This window comes from Papaver somniferum, chromosome 3, assembly GCF_003573695.1.
Source record: "Papaver somniferum cultivar HN1 chromosome 3, ASM357369v1, whole genome shotgun sequence".
In the NCBI taxonomy this organism is placed as follows: domain Eukaryota; kingdom Viridiplantae; phylum Streptophyta; class Magnoliopsida; order Ranunculales; family Papaveraceae; genus Papaver; species Papaver somniferum.
In genome coordinates, this window is record NC_039360.1 from 2,602,937 (window position 1) to 2,618,507 (window position 15,571).

Genomic DNA, 15,571 nt, shown 5'->3' on the forward strand with positions numbered 1-15,571 from the left:
AGATCTATTTGAGAAGGGTGAGGAAGAAAATATGTCAGAGTATGAAAATGTTTTTGTGGATGAACAGGTTCCTGATGAGAGCAGCATGGATGATGAAGATGACGAAGAAGATCTGTTAGGGAATGAAAATGTGGTGAAGGAAGAAGATCTGTTTGAGAAGGATGAGGAAGAAGCACGTCTAACACATCCTAGCTCCCAGCCTGATGTTCTTTGTTCTAGGGCATCAACTTCAGTCATTGCTTCTTTCGAGTCTTTTGTGAAAAATGCAATGATTGGTTATATGGAGGATTTGAAAAGTACAGTGATTGGTGAAATGGAGGTATTTAAAGTGCAGTGAAGGGTCAGTTGGAGGAGTTAAGCGTCCAGGTAAGTAATAGCCATAAAACAATGTTGAATAATTTGGAGTGTTTAACTGCTGAGATCAAATCAATAAAGGATAAGATTGGTGGAACCCAGACGTACAATGCATTGTCAAAGACAAAAACGGTGAGTTAATTGGAAATTCATTGTATTAAGATTCACATCTATTCTGATATTGAAGTTTTATTGAACTGATATTTATGTTGTTACAGGGGAATTCGCCTGGAGGACATAACGAAGAAGAAGATTTCGATGGTGCGGCAATGAAGGAGCCAGATGTTTTTCCTGTCAATGCATCCAACAGTATTGAGTTAAGTCCACGATATCCGTACAATCCTCCAAATAAGGAAGTTGATGTGAGCCAAGCTGTTGTAAGTATTTTTTCCATCTTTAGTTTTGTTTCTACATTTGCACGTATATCTTTTGTACATTTTTCAGAAAAGATAGACGGTGTGCTGCTCTTCATAGTCACCCTCGTCCACTTCATATTCGTCCCCATCGACATGGCAAGCCACAAACCTTTTTGCCACATCCCACCGTTCTTTGATTATATCCCGTGCATGTTTACTCAAAGGATCTTTCCGATCAAGAGCTAGTTGTCTACGTTGGCAGAACCATTCCATAAGGAACCTTCGAATGTAATCGACTAAATGGCAGATTGGAAGACCTTTAACATCAGCTATTCTTGAATTGAAAGTTTCACAGGCGTTTGTAGTCATGAGAGTAAAACGACCTGTTCTAGCCTTTACCCTGGCCCACATTTCCGGTCCAAGATCCACTACAGATTTTAAAGAAGCGGGGCTCGCTAAACCTAGGTCTCTCATAGCAAGTTCATACTCATCATTGCTAAATGCTTTTGCAGCTCTTGTAAATGCCACCGAAGCCGCAGCGCTGTGGTAGGTTTGTTTGATGTTTTCTGCAAGGTCAAACATTACAGGACTGACGTATAAGTACAACATGAAGCATGCATATATATATATATATATATATATGTCTGAAATTTATCATACAGAAAGGTGGACAACAAAACTTGTTTGGACTGTACATACATATGTGACCACTATTGTGTGCATATATCCTATATGGTACTACTCTAGTACATTATATGCAATATGATGCTATTGTCATTGATCTGAACTACGTATCTAATGATACAGGGGACCAGATGATATTGTCATTGATCTGAACTACGTATCTAATGATACAAGGGACCAACTAACTTCATAACTCTGTCTAGATACGTACATATAAAGAGCTACAGTCTGATAAGCAACACTAAATACAAATCAAGGTTAACGTTATATCCATTCAGATAACTAACACCAAATCTATTTAAATACAAAACTGGTGAATTTATAGTATATAAAGTCTTCTTAAATACCTGAAAGGTGGTGGATGCAGTATACTTGATTAGCACAAGGAAATGCCAACCTTATGGCTCTACCGATCGATTGATGTCTGTCTGTTGCCACAACAACATCTTCATTCATAGCATACTTATCGCCAAGTACTTCGACTAACTTTCTCATAAACCATTCCCAAGATTCATTATTCTCTGAATCAACAACAGCAAAAGCAATAGGATAGATCGACTCGTCGGGATCCATTCCAACGGCTGACAGTAAAACTCCTTGGCGTGGCCCTGTAAGATGTGTACCATCAACAGCAAATGCGGGGCTGAAACAGTTTTTGAATCCTTCAATACATACTCCAAAAGCAAAGAAATAATATAGAAAAGAATCATCCGAATCAGTTACAATCTCGATAACAGTACCCTTGTTACGAAAACCAAGCATGTGACTATAACCAACGAGGTGTTGGTACGATTCATCGGGGCTACCTTTGATCAGCTCCATACCGCGCTTGCAAGCGCTGTATGCCTGCCGGTAATTGATAACCACTTCATGTTCCCTTTTTAAGTCCTTAATCAGTTGTTTTGGTGTATAGGCCGCATCTAGTTCTTTGAATTTGTGCTTGAAAAGCTCTGCAATTCCAGCAGCGGCCGCTTTGGTTCTCAATTCAGGGTCAGTCCTTTTGTTGCTTTCACAAGTATGCACATCGTTCGCAACTGTGAGTTTCCACCACCCACAAGAATCTAAGGGAACTGCTCGAAGACGCCACTGGAATGTCTTGTCTTTGCATTTGGCAATAAACCTTTGGCTGACGGATTTAGAAGCTTTGTATTCAAAATTTCTTTCTACTTTGGCTATTGCAAGAATAAGTTTCAGCACCCCCTTGCTTTTGAAAGTGTTACCCACACGTAGATCATTATACTTCATTTCCTTTGGGAGTTCATGAATATCTAGTATTAGCGCTGGAGTTGATGACGCATCATGAAGACAGCGGAGTTTCTTGGCTGATGAAGTCATTACTGGTTCAAGACATCTCCTAGCCTTTGGACCACTAGTACGCGCTGATAAAACAAAACATTAAACATTAGTGTGACAATTTGGTCAGGACAAAGATAATACAAAAGTACAATACTAAGAGGGACAAATTCGCGTACCTTTAACACCACCATCTCCCTTGGCGGTTTCATTCTTGGACTGATAATCCTCACTGGAACTAGACGTCAGATTGTTAAGAGGGGTCAAGGGAGTGTAGGGAAGCATCTTGGATCCACTGTCATCTCCAGTAGTTGTTTTGGGAGTTATGGGAGAAATATCTACTTTTACTTCTTCTCCATATTTGATTGTGTAAAAGCTTGGGACTCCACATGTCTGGCCAACATAAAAAATCAAAATTTCTTCGCTAACAATCTTAATCCTTTGCTTAAATGCGGTTTCCGGGACATCTATGAGGCCATACATATCAAAACAAGGTTGGTGCAAGAAACCTAGAACATCCATTGCTGCCTTCTTCACATCCTCAAAAGTTTACTTATCAGGTACCCCTGCAAGATGTGTCATACCTTTGTAGTTATCATTACCTTCTTTGTGCACCCATTCTCCATCGTAGTGGATGAGAACAACTTTGCTTATCATTATGGCGACGACAAATTAGCAACTGCATTTCAAAAAACATAACATACTATCAGTTATAAGATCATCCTGTATCATGAACCCTACATAAATTAAGTAACCAAACCACAAAATTAAAGATAACCCATACCTTATTTCACTGTAAACTATATAAATTAACATGGATTCGAATCCCCAATACATATTTAAGAACCTTAACTTTGAGTTTGAAATTGAAATTAACCCAAATTTAATATCGAATTTGAAAGAGCTAAAAGTTAAGCTCACCTATAGATCCTTCCTTCTCTATCTCAGTTGGATGATTAGCTTTCATGGTGCAGCAGCTGCCATGAAAAAGAAAAAAAAAAGATGAAAGAAGGAAGAAGAAGAAGATGAACCGCTAAACTTTAAGGAAAAGAGGGGTGGTTTATGTAAGGAAAAGAGGGGTGTAACGGGGGTGTAAGGAAGGTGAAGCGTTAGGGTCCCGTCAAACGGTAGGGTCCCGACTTAGAGGGTCTTGACCCTAGTAAAATGTTATCACTTCGTTCATCCCAGTTGTCCCAGTTATCACTTCGTTCCTTAGCGTAGGGTCCCGACTAATAAGTAAAAGGTCCTGACCCTGGTAGAAAAGGTCCTCACCTCGATCATTCTACTTGTAATCTACATGGCGCCTACATGGCGCCTAGGTGGTCAGGTTAAAAGGTCCTTAAACTAAGGTCCTGAATAACTTCCAAGGGTCCAGACCTTTAAAATCTTATTTAATTCCATTTACAAGATTATTTTATTAATATGTTAGGGTCCAGTAGAGTGTCCTGACCTTTTCATCAGGGATCCTAAAATACCATTAAAAAAATGTGATTTCCAAATTTTCAATTCAAAAACTAAGATTTTTAAAAAATATGTTAGGGTCCAGTAGAGTGTCCTGACCTTTTCATGAGGACCTTTGCACTGAAAACCACACAGAAAAACACTTATTTTAAGTTTTGAAAGTTGGAAATAATATTAAACAATTAAGGGTCCTCTAATATCAGGGGCAGAAATGTTACACTTTTGGTAGATTTGGGGTTAGGGTGGCACTTTTGGAAACACATTTCCAAGAATGGCATTTTTAAGAATTGCCACGTCATATCACAAAGAAAACATTGACAAGTCTAGCCTTGCTGATCACTTGGATGACTATGACCTTGTCCCTCTAAATAAGGACGACGACCTTCAGCTAGGAGGGAATGCTGTCTAGTTTTCTACGTATAAGCTTAGGTACACGTGCTATAAATAAGAATTTGGTGTGATTTCTTATTTTCTCTATGTGAAGTGATTTAAGTTATACAAATTTTTATGCACCCTCGTTGCAACTTGCAGTCATCCATGTAAACTACAATAAAAGTAGACTCTACCTTGTCATACCTTCCGATTAGAATTTCTGTTGAATTTTCTGATCGGATTCGGAATTTGACATTATCAAGTCTCTGAAAGATTATAAAATAGTTGAAAAGATTATAAAATATTTGAACATTATTCATGCACAATGGTTGTTGTGACAGTTATAGATTTTATTTTTTAACCGTCATTATCTATTTTCGCTTGACTAAATAGAAAATGTACTAAGAAGATAGGCTAATTACAAGAGATGCACAAAGCAAGCCGCCAAGCAGGAAAAAAAGAAAAAAAAAACATAACAACAAAGAAAAACCCAAACCTCGAAGCCATTGGAGAGGATCAAACATCAAAAGCTTCCGGTTAGCAATTACATGTTGAAGATACAAATTATTAAAGTTAGAATTACAATTGGCATAAGCCTAGTGAAAGGAGCTGACTTTGCAATCCGTACGTCAACTGATCGTTTCTTACCATTGTAACATCTAGAATATCTTTTGAACCAGACATTCCAGCAAATGCCTGCAGAGATACATCTCCACATAACTTTACCGCAAGAGGAACCATTTTAGACAGCCCAAGACTTGTGCAACTCAAGCAAATTCGAAAAGGTAGGGAATTGGATATTTGCGTGAGCACAGAAATACACCCAGATTTGTTGGGTATAAATGCATTTCCAAATTCGAAAATAAAGAGCTTGTTTCCAAACTAGCAAAACTAGCAAGACAAAGTTTTTGATGTACTAAATACCTATGAGTTCTGTTCAGTCTTTTGATAAATCAAGGTGAACAGGAGCCAACTGATACACCATACTTATATTCCCGAAGAACAGCCTAGTAATATCAATCACCTCATAATAATCTTAATCGTATGGCAGCGAAACAAGATATTGTGGGATGACAAACGATGAGACGAAGATGTTTGTGGCTACTTTTTATCTTGCCTATCGGAGATTAAATCTCGAGAAAATCTTAGAGAAGATAGTACTCAATATGATAGAATAAAGCAAGATCAGAAACGTTGGCTTCACAATCCCAATGAAGTCTTTAAGTCGTTAACCTATAATGGTTTTAGGAAAAACCTATGTTAAAGGAAAATTGACTCTAGTCGCAACTAGTATCACACATGAGGTGTGGGGATTATGTTTCCCAGTTGCTAGAGTTCTCCCTTATATAGTCTTGAAATCAGGGTTTGCAATCAATGTTACCTTGGTAACAAAGCATTCAATATTCATCGTTAGACGAAAACATGATTAGACTCAAGATAATATCTTTCAACCGTTAGATCGAACTTAGCTTGTTACACACAAATGAAAAGCGACTTCATTTAGATATGGGTAACCGTACCTAAATGTATACTCCTTGTTGTCTCAACAATAGTTAACCAAAGTTAGCCATACGAACACTTTCATATCAACCTTGTGCATCTTAACACAACTAGTTCAAATGACTCAAATGAAGCTAGTTATAGAGTTGTTCAATTGTTTATATTCTCATAGAAGTATAAAAGACACAATTGAAGGAAAATCGATTTTGATTCACTTGAAACAATTCATGAACATTATAGCCACGATTTGTAAAAGATTGCATTCCTTGATTTATAAATGTATTAGTTCATGAAAAAACCGATTTTAGAACATAACCTACTCAAGTATGCAAACGGGTACGCATACCTAAGTGTCTAAACTTGGTACGGGTTTGCCAATATGTGAACGGGTACGCATACTATCGTATACCACCAAACTCAGTTGAATTTCTGGACTTGAACTTATGCCGGTATGCATACGGGTATGCGTATTAAGTTTCCGGACTTTCAACTAACCAACCAGTACGCATACGGGTATGCATACTATGGTTACGGTACTTGGAATAACTTGCAACAATTAGCGTACAAGTATGCATACTATGTTATATCTAATCATGGTTAATTATTCTAAACTCTCATTTCAATCATTGAAACATTCTTAGAAGACGACAATAGTTGTCTTACACAAACTATTAGCTTCAAAGTAATTTTCAAGCTATAAGATGAACTTGGTTAAAGCGAAAGCTTACCAACACATATTTCTAGAAATATGTAAGCGAGTTAAAATCAGCTTAAGATATCAATGTATATAATTGAAGTTCATATAGCTATACGAATTTAGTCTCAAATAGGAGATAGAGTAGAAATAGACTTTTGAGTGATAAATGAGTTCAAGTCTCCACATACATTTTGTTGATGAAGTTCCACAAGCTCCCTTAGTAGTTCTTTTTCTTCAATCAATGAACGTCGTGAAGTCTAAAGCTCAACTACACTCTATCCTAATCCAGACCTAGCTATAAGTAGACTAAAAATCAAGACTTATAGTTATGGCAACTAAACTTGACAAACAAGCTGGAGATAGCAACGCTTGCGAGTTCGATCGAGCAGTGCTCTAACAACAGTTTTTCTTAAACAAAAACAACTGGATCATATAAAGCAATTCATACACAATAATGGAACATATCAATTGTGCCGAAAAATTTTAAGCAAAAGCAAAATATATGCAATATAAACATGTTTTTCTTAAACAAGAAAAACGTACTCTAACTTATCCCACCAACAAACATCCAAAATTTTCTCTCTTATAAATGATGCTTTATTAGAATGATCATCCTTGTACATAACTCATTCATTACAGAGTACCAAATTCTGGAGACCGCGCTTAACATTTTTAAATCCCCGAAGCATTATGACATTAGATGCAAAGCGTGTTTCAGCATGTGTAAACCATTTTAATTACACATGTTCATTAAAGATGGCTGATCTCATGGAATGTTTCATGATAAAATTTTTGATCAATACCACTTCAGTAATTCTATCACTGATCCATACACACCCTACATATGTTATAACATTCATTTGACTATCTTTAAAAGTGCATATGTTCTTCAATGCAAGGCTAAGGGTATGTAATACACATGGAGCCCAGAAATTGTGTTTATACCACTACAAAAATATGAGTCTATTGCTACGCTACTTTACCACACATTCAAAAATAATGTGGCAATAAATGGATTTTTGCCTCACCATGTTGTCGGTGTGGCATTAAAGAAGATCTATTGCTACATGCACAAGTAGTTGCCTCACCTAATTTTTAGCTGTGGTAATAACTTAGATTTTTGCCACATCATTGTAGCAATATTTATTAATAATGTAGTTAATAATATATTGACTTCCTATTGACACACTCTCGTGGCTATAGCTGTAAATAAAAAGGTATAGTTTTTTTATTAGATGAGTTATCTAAAAATAAAAAGAGGCTTTTATTTCACGTGACGTCACGTGCATAAGAAAAGATTCCAAAAATATTATATCAGTTTCACATTCACATACTCATAACGAACAAAAGAAAAAGCTTCTTCGTCTCTCGCAGATCAGGTGAACTGACCCCTTCTTAATCAAAAATTGAGGTATGGTTTCTTAATTTTATTACAGTTTGATCATTTTCTAAATTTGTATTGTATATTAATTCTTAATATACGGGTTTGATTTTAGTTAGGGAAAAACCCTTGTTTGATTATTAGTGTTTGATTTTAGTGTTTCTGAAATAGTTAATTCGTAAAAATCGTAAGAGCTTCTATGCGGATAGTAATCACATCTCTGAGACTTGTCAATTGTAATTACATCTGTGTAGATTGTGTTGCTATTAAATTACCAGCACCCTGTTCTACTCCGGGATAGTCCCAAGTAGTTATGACAATAGCCTGACATGCTGATTACCAGTGGATGTATGCAATCGAACGGATACATAACGTTAATTAGTGAGTAGAATATTATTCATGTGAAATTTTAATTGTCAACAATGATTTTGGCACTGGACGGTTAATCATACATGTAGGTTACAATCTGGAGAGCTCTTTAGGTTTCATCACTAACCTATCTGCAAATTCTTTAGCTTTCTATATCCCCATCAACTTAGGTATGTTGCCCTGTGAATATCCAAATATTTCCCCGCTGTTCTGGTTTTTATATTAACGGAGACGATCACGGCTGGTTGTTAAATAACGTATGCATTTGGAGTGTCAGTATTCGTTTTTGTTTTTTGGACTACCCTTTCGTAATATCATTAAACCAGTTGATGGCTGGTGAGTGGTGATTTTAGCATCAAATCTTTCTCAACGTTCTTGATTTTACTATGAACTATTCTTTTTTGTATTTCCTTACGGAAGGCAAAATGCTGTCGACATCCAATGAAATTGAGTTTTAAAATCGACATCAAACATTTCAAGTGCTTAAACGAGCATGGCACAGCTTTTCGAAGTTCTTTACATCCAGAATATCATTAATTACTTGAAACAGCAAGCCAATACATCTTGCATATCTTCTCAATCTTTATACTTTTATTTCATTCCCATCTCCTATCATGGCTTTTCATACTACAGAAACCTCCAAGAGTTTAGCAGTCTTGTGCACATTATGTTAGACTTGGATACGTGCAGATTTGTAATAAGTATCTCTCCCTGCTCAATGCCGCCTTCATGAATAGGAATGTGAACAGTCAAGAAGAGAACTTACTTTTTTTTCATTTTATTTGTGTAGTACGTTGATTTTCATCTTCCTTCGAAGAACATTCCAAATGTGACTAATTGGTTTCTCTATAATAGAAAGTTTCAGTACTGCATTTGATATTTTAATATAACAAAACTATCAAATTTTTTTACTAACTTGACATATGATATAACATAACCATTTCATTTTTTTATATTGAATTAATGGTGGGAAATTTTTGGCATGAGTTGGTTGTTTTGTCATTGTTAAGCTTAGATGGATAAAAGTTGGATGCAGAAGGGTAGATGTCGTCCTGACTATTTCCGTGGATGCGATGAATTCATAAATTTTGCTTGGTCTCAGCATACTCCTGATTTAGGTGGGAGTATTTTTTGCCCCTGTTTGAGATGCAATAATGTGAACTGCTTGGGTAGAGATGTAGTGCGAGAGCACATTCGAGAGAATGGAATAACACATATTTACACTCGTTGGACAAAACATGGAGAACCTGAAGAGCTAGTTAATAATGTTGAGGAAGAAGTCACAAATGTTATAGGTGGGGGTGATATGCATGGGATGTTACAAACTGCGTTCCCTGAATCAAGGTTTTTCGCTGGGGATGGTAAAGTTCCAGATCAAGCCAATATAAATGGATAAGTCAGCATGATCGTATTCCAGATGAGCCGCATGTGGAGGCCCAGAAATTTTATAAGTTGTTGAAAGATGCAGAAACACTGTTATTCCCTAGATGTACAACAACTTCGAAATTATCTTTTCTTGTCTCGATGTTACACCATAAGTGTACTAATGGGTTGAGTAACAAAGCTTTTGACGAGTATTGTACTTTATTAAGGTCCACGAAAACTTTTCCAGATAGCAGTATCCCTAAGAATTACTATGAAGCACAAAAAAAATTCGAGATCTTGGTATGGAATGTGTTAAAATAGATGCATGCCCAAATGATTGTATGTTATATTGGAAGGATAATCGTGATAAGTAAAGGTGCGATGCCTGCGGTGAATCTAGATGGATATCAGGTACATGTCAATCTAGAAAAGAAGTAGCAAGTGAAAACAGAAAACCAAGAGAAAAGCTGCCAAGGTTTTGAGTTGGTTTCTGTTAATACCACTGCTTCAAAGGTATTATATGTCCCCTAAAACCACAGAGGATATGATATGGAATGATAAAGAGCGTACCAAAGATGGTGTTTTAAGGCATCCGGCAGACTCGCAATGTTGGAAACCTTTGACGAAAAGTTCGGGTATTTGGTTCAGAACGTCGCAATGTTAGACTCGGGTTAGCCAGTGATGGGTTCGATCTTTTTGGTCTTATGGGTACTGGTCACAGTACATGGCCAGTCTTTTTTACTTCTTATAATTTGTCGCCAGAGAAGTGTATGAAGCAACCCTATTTTATCATGTGTTTGCTTATTCCTGGGTCTAAGGGTCCTGGGAATAATATTGATGTATACTTACAGCCACTAATCGAAGAGCTAAAGGAATTGTGGAAAAAGGGAATTGAGACGTATGATGCTTATTCCAAGCAGAACCTCCAAATGCGTGCAGCTCTCTTATGGACTATTAATGACTTTCCAGCATATGCCAACCTGTCATGATGGAGTACTAAAGGCTATCTCGCTTGCCCATGTTTCCACAAGGATACAAGTTCAGTAAGATTGCGAAATGGGAGAAAAAATGTTTATTTAGGGCATCGGAGATTCTTAATTATTGGTCATCGGTTACGAAGCAACCTGAGCTCGTTTAATGGCCGCAAAGAACATGATAGTACACCAAAACCTTTAACCGGTGAGGAACATGATAGTACACCAAAACCTTTAACCGGTGAGGATGTTCTTCGACAGTTCCGTGGTTATCATTAAATCACTTTTGGAAAGGAAGAACATGTTGTGTGTGGGGAGAAAAGAAGGAGGGATGACAATGAGTTTCCTTATAATTGGAAGAATATAAGCATTTTCTTCGAACTACCTTAATGGAAAGATCTTCTCTTACTACACAATATTGATGTTATGCATGCCGAGAAGAATAACAGCGAGAGTTGGATAGGGACACTGTTGAACATAGAGGGTAAGACAAAAGATAACTTGAACGCTCGGGAATATTTGAAAGTATTGGGTATACGTGGACCACTTCACCCTGAAGCTTTGGGGAACAACAAATTCTACCTTCCTCCAGCAAAGTATACCATGTCTTTGGCAGAGAGGAGGAAAATTTGTCAATTCTTGCGTGACCTAAAGGTTCCCGATAGTTATTCATCGAATATTTCGCAGCACGTTCAGGTACAAGAATGCAAGATTCCCGGGATAAAGAGTCATGACTGGCATGTTCTTATGCAACAACTTTTTCCTGTTGCGGTGCGTGGTATCTTACACGATGACGTAACCAGAGTTTTAGTTGAGTTTTCTGATTTTTACACTCAATTATGCTCCAAGACATTGAAAACCGAAGATTTGGAGGCGCTTAAAAAAATTATCTCACTTTGTGCAAAATGGAGATGATATTCCCTCCTTCATTTTTCGATATTATGACACACTTGCCTATTCATCTAGCAGGAGAAGCGATAATTGCTGGACCTGTTCATTACCGGTGGATGTATCCAATCGAACTGTTAGTACATAATGTTAAATAGTGAGTAGAATATTATTCTAGTGATGTTTATTACTGGTGTATGAATTTTTCCTGTATTTATCAGGTACTTGTACACCTTGAAAAAGTATGTGCGAAATAAAAGTCAACCTGAGGGATCGATTGCACAAGTGTATCTTGTTGATGAATGCCTGACATTTTGCTCGAGATACTTGAGTGTTGAGATTAATACAAAGTTCAACCAGATAGGGAGAAATAGTGATGGTGATGGTGCAACAACATCTAGTCATGAATTGCCTATCTTTGAAGAAGCATGTCGTTTTTTAGGGAAACCAATTTTCCGAAATTTATCTGACAGTGAGTGGGAGGAAGCTCGAATGTATGTGTTGAGTAATTGTGATGAACTTCTTCCGTTCATCGAGTAAGTCTACTTTCTGATGTTGAATAAAAATCATTATGAGTTGGTAGATGATTTAATATATATATACTTACAGTTGATTGAATCTTTTATGTAGGAAACACAAGAAAACAATTCGTGATAAATATGGAGGGAAAAATCGTGATAATGAGTTGGAGCATTGGCATGCCAAAATATTCGGTAGTTGGTTCGAGAACCATGTAAGTGTTTGTATCTTATGAACTCAATTTGAGCCTTAGATTAGAACAGCTTAACACAGTATGATCATGGAAACTATTATTCAATGTTGATTAAAAATATTTTGAACATACCCATTTTCTTATTATTATTAAGTTTGTGAAATGAAGCGAGATGGTGAAATAGTTAAAAGGGAAATTAAAATCCTATCCTATGGGCCTAAAAAATCAGTTAGTTGTTATAAAGGATATATTGTGAATGTGTTTAGGTTTCACACAACTGATCATGAGAAGAACAGAAACACACAGAACAACGGTGTTTGTGTTAATGTACAGACTTCAAATAAAGATAGTATTGAATCTATTGATTATTACGGTAGATTAGATGAAGTCGTGGCATTACAGTATCGCGGGGGGAACCAAGTTGTTTTATTCGATTGTTATTGGTGGGATATTACCGAGACAAGAAAGAAGCAACGAGATGCATTTGGGTTTACGTCGTTGAATTTCACAAGAACCATAGCCAAAAATCAACCTTTTATGCTTGCAAAGCAAGCACATCAATTTTTTTTATCTTCGGGACAATAAGGACAAGAATCGCCAAATTGTACTTAAAATGCAGGCAAGGGATCACTACAGTTTGGGGACATCGGAAGTTGAGCTTATCCAAGAAGATTCATCCCACACAGATAACGTAATTAGTGCGACTGAAATTGGCCAAGACTTTGGGAGTTGTACCCGAAATGAAATTGGATGCGAAGAGATGATTAGAAGTACAACTGACGGTGATAAAGGAGATCTAAATAATGACAGTGATATTGATCACAGTGATTATTTTAGTTAGTGTGAAAGAGATGATCTCGTCTAACATAAAGTCAAAGTTACTACTGAATGCTACTTTTTATTTGATGTTTTCCTGTTTTATTTTAGGTTGAATTACTTTCAATTCTCACTTAAATTTTATTTTCTTTCATTTATCCGACGAAGATCATTTGAAAATTGATTAGACAACATTTGTGATCAATAGTTCGGAACATATTAGATTTCATGAATGCACTTTTAATTTTTTGATGGAAGTTAACAAGTTAAATGAATTCGTAGCCCAAAATTGTGGAGTTACTTTCAATTTTACAAATTTAAATGAATTAGTTGGCCAAAATTCTCTGAGAGATCATTCGAAAAAATTTCAGACGAGTTTTGTTAACTATGGTTATGGACATAATCATATGAAGTGGATGCATTTTTAGTGGACTTAGTTTCAATTTTCCAAATTTAAATGAATTAGTAGTTCAAAATTCTCCGAGAGATCATTTGAAAGTAGTTCGGACGAGGTTTATACACTACGGTTATGGAGTCAAGTGGAGTTACTTTCAATTTTCCTAATTCAAATGAATTAGTTGGCCAAAATACTCCGAGAGATCATTCGAAAATTGTTCGGACGAGTTTTGTTAACTATGGTTATGGACATACTCATATGAAGTGGATGCATTTTTAGTGGAGTTGCTTTCAATTTTCCAAATTCAAATGAATTAGTAGCTTAAAATTCTCCGAGAGATCATTCGAGAATTGTTCAGACGAGGTTTGTTCACTATGGTTATGGAGTCAAGTGGAGTTACTTTCAATTTTCCAAATTCAAATGAATTAGTTGGCCAAAATTCTCCGAGAGATTATTCGAAAATTGTTCGGACGAGTTTTGTTAACTATGGTTATGGACATACTCATATGAAGTTGATGCATTTTTAGTGGAGTTACTTTCAATTTTCCAAATTCAAATGAATTAATAGCTTAAAATTCTCCAAGAGATCATTCGAGAATTGTCCAGACGAGGTTTGTTCACTATGGTTCAGGACACACTCAATATCAATTGGATGTACTTTTAGTTTTTCGATAAAGAGTAACTATCTAGCTTTCAATTCTTCAATTAACTTAAAGTTTCCGATAAAGATCATTCGAAAATAATGTAGGAAACCATTAAAAAATCCTTCAACATAAGTCATGGTGAGTATAATCACTCATGGTGACTATGATCCAGTAAGTTCAATTAAATTATGCAAAATTGAGCATGGTCGAGTTAAATTATGTGATCATCGGTCATAGAGAGTATGATCAAGTAATCTTCTGAAAAAATTATGGACATTTTGATTTAGTTAAATGGAAATACATACATAAATTAGTCGCATCGAGTATAATTACTCATAATGACTATGATCCAATGATTTTTTTATCAAATTATGTAAATCTAGACACAACTGGATTAACTTAGATAATAATTAGTCATATCTAGTTTGGTAGAGTAATCTTCTAAGAGAACTGTGGATGTTTTGATTGAACTAATTAGAAATATTTGATTGAATTAATTGGAAATGGATACATAAATTAGTCATATCGAGTATTTTAACTGTTGCTAGGCTCCTTACCAATTCCTTGTAACAACATTTTAATAACAATTAAAAAATTAAAACATGTTAAGGAAAAAAAAACATAACATGGATTTTTTCTTTGTATATGTGGTGGCTTGGATCCAATGTCCACTGACACAGATTAATCAATATAAACTGTTATCCCAATATATCATGACTCAATGAGTCATAATCCAAATATATCATAACAAAGTTATAAAAGTGGAAGCCACGTATTAACAAAGGTATGGAAGTTTCCGTCTCACAAAAGGTTAAAATTCGGATTAAAAATGTTAACTTCTTTTTCGTTCCCTTGTTTACACCTGGCCTGACCAAACTAATACACGAGTGACATAATCCTCAATTTTCTTTCTTTCTTTTGTCTTCCTAAAAAAAAAGTTGCAGAGTACAGAAAGAACCGGAGATAACGAGGATAAATTTCGTGAGATATTTTCGTTTCAAATTAGGGAAAGTTTGTTAGAGGAAAAGGGGAATTAGGGGTTATTCATAGAAGATTTAGTCTGGAATTTTGGAAATATTTATGCATCGCCGTAGGATGAAAATCTGATGAAAACAATAGTATTTTGAGAAGAACATTTAGCGGGAATAATCTCTGTCAATTCTTTTTCGATTTAAACCCTAACATTTTCATTCTGGGCGGGATGAAATAAAAAGAAAATCCTTTTGGGCGCGATTATTCCCACTTGATGTTTTGGAGTATCTATAAATTGAACCCTAAAATTAGTCCAGTGATGTTAAGAGATACACC

At 35.9% G+C, this 15,571-nt stretch overlaps 1 protein-coding gene across 4 annotated transcripts; it reads left to right on the plus strand.

The window, feature by feature from the left end:
- Positions 1 to 8,066: 8,066 nt before the first annotated feature.
- Positions 8,067 to 13,385, plus strand: LOC113355142. 4 transcript variants are annotated; one of them, XM_026597924.1, is made up of 4 exons: positions 8,067 to 8,128; positions 9,483 to 11,830; positions 11,916 to 12,230; positions 12,325 to 12,524. In XM_026597924.1, exons 2-4 carry the CDS (start codon positions 11,712 to 11,714, stop codon positions 12,446 to 12,448), a joined length of 558 nt encoding a protein of 185 aa, XP_026453709.1. In that variant the 5' UTR covers positions 8,067 to 8,128; positions 9,483 to 11,711; the 3' UTR covers positions 12,449 to 12,524. The 4 variants fall into 4 exon arrangements, with proteins under 4 accessions (XP_026453709.1, XP_026453711.1, XP_026453710.1 ...); XM_026597926.1 differs by having other exon boundaries at positions 9,504 to 11,830; XM_026597925.1 differs by having other exon boundaries at positions 8,069 to 8,128; positions 9,478 to 11,830.
- Positions 13,386 to 15,571: the final 2,186 nt, after the last annotated feature.

Bases quoted from the DNA above. Each gene is read 5' to 3' on its own strand.
- LOC113355142 (XM_026597924.1), top strand. From the start codon at position 11,712: ATGGAGATGATATTCCCTCCTTCATTTTTCGATATTATGACACACTTG. The intron at 11,831-11,915 runs GTTAGTACATAA...TGTATTTATCAG, and splicing joins TGGATGTATCCAATCGAACT to GTACTTGTACACCTTGAAAA. The intron at 12,231-12,324 runs GTAAGTCTACTT...TCTTTTATGTAG, and splicing joins GAACTTCTTCCGTTCATCGA to GAAACACAAGAAAACAATTC.